Source organism: Alligator sinensis, unplaced genomic scaffold, assembly GCF_000455745.1.
Source record: "Alligator sinensis unplaced genomic scaffold, ASM45574v1 scaffold386_1, whole genome shotgun sequence".
Taxonomy (NCBI): domain Eukaryota; kingdom Metazoa; phylum Chordata; order Crocodylia; family Alligatoridae; genus Alligator; species Alligator sinensis.
Genome location: NW_005841996.1, coordinates 1,883,139 through 1,890,632, shown reverse-complemented (window position 1 = coordinate 1,890,632; position 7,494 = coordinate 1,883,139). Strand labels below are relative to the sequence as shown.

General features: G+C 42.6%; 1 protein-coding gene across 1 annotated transcript in view; it reads left to right on the top strand.

Moving 5' to 3' along the window:
* The window catches only part of GABBR2 (gamma-aminobutyric acid type B receptor subunit 2), a 984,392-nt gene that overhangs the window by 586,834 nt on the left and 390,064 nt on the right, over nucleotides 1–7,494 (top strand). Inside the window, 1 exon segment of the mRNA XM_006021507.2 lies at nucleotides 5,088–5,148. Coding sequence (XP_006021569.1) covers nucleotides 5,088–5,148 — 61 coding nt within the window.

Sequence of the window (7,494 nt, the reverse complement as noted above, 5' to 3'; positions counted from 1 at the left end):
GCAGGAGCAGAGCAAGGTGTCAGGCCAAATGTGATTGATGTTCTTGTGCCCCCTCTAAGCAGACACCCCTGGCACCCCAGTTGACTACCCAATATTAAGCTACTGAAGCTTAGAATTCTGGTCTTTTTTCACACCAACAAGACAGCTTTCAGCATTAAAAGCTGTTAAAAGCTTGCTAAAATCAAAACTGACAAAAAACCCCTACTTATCTTTCAGAAAATGCTTAATTAGACAGTGGAATTTACTGTTGCAAGAAATCATTGGGACTAAACACTTTGGGTCAGATTCCAGTCCGTCGATTAGGTGCCTAAGTATGAGTCTATTCAAGCTGCTCAAGTGCCTAAAAAAAAGTGTTAAAGCAAAAGGTGGATGGGTCTTTGCCCTCGTCACTTCTTTTTGGGACTCATTTATAAGGGACAGATGATGGTGTGTTAAAGTAGATGCCATGTGGATTTTCAGGTATTTGAACAGGGTGGAATGGAATCACACTTAGGTGTCTAAGTGCATGCAGAAGCCTAATAGGTAAAATAGAATTGGTCTCTTATTTAGCCAGGTGTTGGATACTTCTGTGCAAATTGTTAATAATAGTTAACTCTTGTATTGCACTTTAGGAATAGATTTTAAAGGAGGCCAGCATTATTATCATCCCCATTTTACAGATGGGAAACTGAAATGTGAGGTGAACTGACTTGCCTAAAGTCACATCACAAACCAGTGGCAACCAGAGCACTCCCAATTCTAGCCACTAACCCAAACTACTTACCCAAATGCCAAACTTGTCATCATTAATAACAAAACCTTATGCTTAAGGCAATGTGTAGTTTTAGCCTAATGTGATATGTAGATTATTGCACTTTTCTTTACTGATGAGTTCTTCCACCCTCTTCTGAAGTATCTGCTATGGACCCCTGGACTAGATTGACTTTATCTGATTCAGTACAGAAATGTCAATGTTCTTAACTCTTCATTGCCATCATACCAGGAAGATGTCAATTGTCCATATCAGCTTTAGGCAAAATACATACGGAAATTTGTGGAAATTTGATGTCAGTCTTCATCCAGAAAAAAAGGAGTATGGATTTGAGCCAGTTGTTCTCTCAGACTATTGCCAGGAATCATCTTGGGGCTTGACCAAGGAAGAGCATTTTTTCCATACATATTTATGTTCAGCTTCTGTTATCCTGACACTTGTTTAAACAACAAATACTAAGATTATGATAATAAATCAAACTGAAAGTAGATTACCTGATGCTCAAATATCACTGGTAAGTTTGTGAACATAAGTGTATCTGCAAGTATATCTGCTATGTATTTTCCCAATGTGAGCAGTAATACTTAAAAATTAAGGTTGAATTGATACAATCCATGGAACACTTCAGTACTATTTAAAAATAGCTAGTTTGAAAGATAAATTTGTATAATCCTGCTCCTACATTTTTTGCTCCCCTTTTTGGTAAAGGGAAACTTCACCCATACTGCTTAACAAACACTAGCCCTGTGCAAAGCAGCAAGTATTTGCTTCAGATTCAGATTCAGATTTGGCTGATTCAGAGGGGACAGTGATTTGATTCGAATCACTGTCCTGATTTGATTTGGCCGATTTTCAGATCCAGAGATTCAGCACTGATTTGGTCATAGACTAAACAGGCAGCAGTCCTCAAGGATGCTGGACACAGCTGCCTTCAGCTGGTAGGTCTGTTGTGGTGGGGAAGGACAGCGCATGGGGTGAGGGGGCAGATCAATGCCCTCACAGCAAGGAAGGGATTGCGGCTGGGACAAGCTGCCTAGCTGGGGCAGAGGGGCACAGGACTTGGGGAGTGGGGCTTCCGCCACCACGTGCCACTGGACCGGGAGGTGATCTTCCAGTGGCTCCTCTGGAGGCTCTTGCCACCAGTCTGGGAGGGCATGGGAGTGGGTGTGCCCCCCAAGATCTGCACAGGGCGGACTGGGTTGGGCTGTGCTCTGGCTGGGTGGTGAAAGGCGCTAGGAGCGGGGGCTCTGCCCTGCCACCGTTTATCCAGCTGGGGTGGGTGGGTGCGGGATGCATGGAGGCTATGCCCTGTTGCTGCTTGCCCAGCTGGGGGGTGCAGGGGGACATGATGCAGACACGGCTCATTCTGGGCAGAAGGGGCTGGGAGTAGGGGCTATGCCTTCCTGCCACTCGCCCAGCCAGGTGGGGGAGGCGTGGGATGGTGCTGCTGGGCTACCTCAGATAAGTGGCACGCGGTGGCAGAAGTTGCTCCAGCCTCCCCACACCTCCCAGACAAGCTGCAGCTTTGCCCTGCCACACCCCAGCTGGGAAGCAGTAGGAGGGCATGAGGGCAGAGGCATGCACCTGGATCGGGGTGGGGCCGGCAGCAGGGGCTATGGGGAATTTTAGGGTGGCTGCAGCCCCCCCATAGCCCCCACTCCACTGTGCTGTGGGGCAGGCAGAGCCAGGACTGCTGGACCTAGCCTCCCAGACTGGTGGCATGCATTGGTGGGAGCCCCCCTCCCCAAGTCCTGCGCTCCCCTGCCCTGGCTGGGCAATTTGTCCCAGACCCAATCCCTCTCTCGCTGTGGAGGAATTTATATGCCCCACACCCCATGTCCCTTCCCTCCCCTCTCCACCTACCGCAACAGACTTACCAACTGGAGACAGCTATGTCCAGTGAGGTCAGGGCCTGCTGCCTGTTTAGTCTATGGCCAAATCTCCAAATCTCTCTGAATCAATTTGGAGGCTTCCAAATCAATTCGGAACTTTTAATGGGTCTCCTGATTCGATTCGGATTTGGCTGCTGAATTGGGCCAAATCTCCTCCAAATTGAATCAGCTACCAAAGCTTGGCCCGGCCCTAACAAACACCCCACTGAAATGTCAGAATATTGAAAGTACTTGGTAGCATAAGTCAACTCTGGAGTCTGTCTGAAAATTCATTTGAAACATCCAGCTTCTGGAATTAATTCAACTCTTTAAAAAGTTGTATACTTATCTAAGTAATCCCAAAGGAGCAGAAATAGTTCAGGAAGAATATGGACCATTATGTGACAAGTATACCAATGAGGAGAAAAGTATATCACCACATGCAGGATGTTAAGGCAAGAAGCAGTCATTTTGGAGGCAACAGCACCTGGAAGAGGAAGCTATCCACCTGCCACAGCTATAGACAGCTTGGGCATGATTGTGGCTTAAAGGCACAGCACTATATTGAGGGTATTGCAAAGCTACACTGCTTTCAATTCCCCAGGATTCCTCCCTTAGCTGTTAATTCTGCTGGGGGAGGACATTCACCTCTATCCACTTTTAAAGGGTGCAAGATATTACTGCAAACACATTTCCGCTCATCTTTAAGGGCACAGTGCACCCTCAAAAATACTTAAGAAGCAATCCCCATAATTACCTGAGCCCAGGGTCAACTGTTTGGCCCACTTTTGTAAGGGTAAGTTCTATGCAGTTGTGTAGGAGCCAGACAGAGCAGAGATCTATTGTAACTATGTTTTTTGAGGCTTCTGGCATGTTTTTGGGTGCAGGGGAAATCATAATAAACAGACCAGTCAGTATACCCGACTCTTGACACTACCAACTTCATTCCTTTTGTGACTTCAGTCATGTTGTGAACCTCGCTCAGTAGTAGCATCAGGCAAAGACATTCACCCACTATGCTATCTAGCTGTATGTCAACCATCCATTTCTGAAGAACTGCTTTGATGTACAATGAAGGAACTAGGATTTCCTTTTCACAGAAGCTGTGTATGTTGTCTAGCTCCTTAAAGTGCCAGAGATGGATAAAGAAAACTTGTGAGACCTAAATAAGTAAAAGAACTGGAATGATGGCCGTTAGGGCTGTGCCAAACGTCTGAAGGGAAGAAAGGAGAGTGCCGGATGTACACTACATACAGACCTCCCTTACTAATGAAGGTCACAGTCAACACTATTTCCATGCTTCTTTTTTTACTCTGTTCTATAATAGAAAAACAAAAAACAACCCTAAAAGGCTTTAAATTTAAAAGAGATGTGAAAGGCCAGGATTTCTTAGGTTGATATCTTTTATTGGACCAACTACATAGTTGGGATAAGATTAGACAAGCTTTCAAATACACTACCTTAAATTTAAAAATAATTCAAACCAATATATATTTATTCAGCATGTAGTTGTCCTTTTGGCATCATTGTCATCTAAAGCTATTGAGGCACATAGGATTTTCAAAAGTATAGAATACTTTCACAAGCCTTGATAATAACTAGGATCCCCTGTCAGGTGCATAAAGGGACTTAGGTGCCTAAGTGGTGAGTACTTTTTTGTGATTCGTTTTTAAGGGTCAAATGAAGATGTATTACAAAGGGCATTCATGGTTTTCAGGGACTTGACCAGGGTTGAGCAGTATCACACTTAGGCACCTAAGTCCACTTAAACAGTAGTTAGAATAGGATCTGGACATTTATCCAAAATAAGGAAAGAATTTGCTGGAAACCAGACCTGGTTGCCATGTGCTATTTAATAATCTGTTCTACTGCAAGAATTTGGGATGAGATTCCAAAGAAAATTTCCCAATCTTTTGATGTACTAAGGAGATACCCATTTTTCTTTGAAGTACTTGGTGGAAGCCACTGTCACAATCAGATTACTGGATTTGATGTACCAATAGTCTTATTTTGTAGAATGCTTATGTTGAAAGATTTAGGCCTGAATCTCCTCTTATTTATATTGGTTTTACACTGAGCAGGTCCCCTGACTTCAGATGAATTACTCCTCACTTGTGGTGGCTTGATTTGAGACAGTCACGTGGTCCTCAAGCCTTACACCTATCTTTGACAGCCTGAGTGTGACACTCAGGGACCCAAGTTCTGTTTATGGCTCTGTCACTGCTTTGCTGGATATTGCTGAGCAATGTATTGCCTGCTTTTTGCCTCCATTTCCCCATCTGTAAAAATACTCTTAAGATTTGTGAAAGGCCTTCTATAAGAGGCCAAGTGATGTTTGATCTCTAATTTAGAAAAGTCCATATTAGGTAATTTAACTGTCAACTGGGATGAACTGTAGATGGAATTAAAAGCCTTTATAAAAGCATGTTTAAATCTATTATAAGTTTCTTCTTTACTTTATTTAGGGTCAAGTTGTATTCAGAAATGGAGAGAGGATGGGAACCATCAAATTTACACAATTTCAAGGTAGGATATGGATGTTTATTCCCTTAAATTAATCTTCCAGTTGTGTTTTGTATTGCAGGGTTGTGTGAGAGTTTTATTTGCTTAAGAGTAGCTTCAAGTTCTATAGAAATATGAAAAGAATCTGTGTGGAATCTGAAGTAATGGATATGGAAAGTTACCCAGAAAAAAATAGACATTTCTTCCTGCTTGGAAAATGGCATTGAGTTAAGCATTCCTTGCTCTGAATGCAGTATCAGACAGCAAATATTCTAAGTATTAGCCCTTTAAACTTACCTTTGCCTGTAAATAACAGAAGTTATATTTTCTGATGTAAATATAGACCTATAAACAGGCAAAGAACTGTTGAAAAGCTGTGCCAGACAGCAGACACATTCAGTTCTAAGCTCAGTCATTTCTGAAAAATAATACGTGTGTAGAACTTTGAAAGATGGATATCAAATTTGTTTGACTCAGTGCTTGTGTTTTCTAAAGGCTAAATTTTGACATTTTACCTCTTTGCATGCCAGGCAGATTCAGGAGGCAGCCTTCCCCAAGAAATTCTCAATGTACAAACATGCTAAATGCCTCCATGAGGGGCAGCCTACTCTTGTAGGGTGAACTGGTCATCAATACTGGCTCCTTTCAGCTGGGTTACCCCTGGGGACAACAAACCCACACATGTACAACTTTGTGAGGCCTGGCTACAGTCTAGAACTGAGCTGCACAACTTGTCTCCAGAGTTTCTTTAAAAAGTGATATGAATATTCTGATGTTTGTTTTACAGAGTTGAGGGTAAGAGGGATATCTGGCAAAATGCATTTTTCGTTAGAAAAACGACTGATATTCTCATTATTGGGGGATCGTTAGAATGTAATCCTGCTGGTTCAAGTCACAAAAGCTGATCCTTCAAGCAGTGGCTCTCTGCACCGTGGACTTTATTAACCTATGGCGCTGCCTTTGAATGGATCTTTTACCCATGTTTATCATTTGCATTATGGTGAACATTTCTTTAGTGTTGCTCATGCCTTCTTGCTTAGGACTGACACTTCCTGCTCAGCTCACCTCCCCACAAATATTGCCCCACCCTAAAGCATCTCAAAGACCATCCAGTAGTGAGGACATTTGGAGTTTCTTTGCCATAATTTATGATGAATAAACACTGATTTTTCAGGCAGTTTCCTCAGCTTGTAGATTTACAACCCAGATGAAAGACACAGTAAACTTTTTTTTAATAGGCTTTGATTAGAGATGGTTTGGAGAGATCCTCAAGGATTGTGCCCTGAGGCAGTTGACCTCCACTTGCTTATAGGTATAATAGGTATCTGTAAAACATGGCAAAATGAGGAAAATCAATGGGATGCTGTAATACTAGGATACAAATTATACAGGAATGATGAAGTAGGTCACACTGGTGGAGGAGTGGCACTCTACATCAAAGACTGCATCAAATCATAAGTTAGATTTTTTCAACTGATAGGAGAGGTACCATAAAATCTTTGTAAATAGAAATCTAGGTTTTAAATAAAAAAAAAAGCATGTCTAGGGATATACTACTGACCCCCAGACCAGGATGGCAGCAGCAAGCTAGAAATACTAATGGAGCATGAGAGAGGCTGACAGCTGAAAATGCAGTACTATTGGGAAATTCAACTATCCACAGCCAGACTGGGTCAATCTAATGTCAGGCTGGGATGCAGAGACTAAATTTCTTAATGTTATAAAGACTGCTTCCTGGAGCAGTTAGTCCTGGAAACTACAAGAGTTAGTTAGTCCCAAAACCTACATTCTTGGCCTAGTAGTAGTGCACAGGATTTGGTGCAAAGGGAAGTGTTACTGAGCTGCTCAGCAGTAATGGCCACAATACAAATTGTCTGACATCCATGTAGGAGGGGAGACAAGAAAATCTACTACAATACCCTTTAACTTAAAATAGGGAGACTACACCAAAATAAGGAAGCTACTTAGACAGAAGTTAAAAGGGGCTGCTAAAGGGGTGAAAAACTTGCAGGTGTCATGGGAACTGCTTAAGAACACCATACTGCTGGTACAAAGCAAATGCATACCACAAATCAAAAACAATGATAATCGGACCAAAAGAAAGCCAGCATGGTTTAATGGCAGTGTTGCACAGGCAATAAGCAGAAAAAAGACTTCTTTCAAAAAGTGCAAGTCAGATCATAATGAAAAAAATTTAAAAAAGAGCATAAACACTGACAAAGCAAATGTAAACTATAATAAGACTGTCACAGCGGGGTCCTTCAGGAGGGCCGTGATCTCCTCGAGGTCCCTCGCTCCGTGTCAAGGCCAGCCCAAGACATCCTCTTATTCTCGCCCGCCACGTCTTTGCTGTTTATATATAAGGTTGGG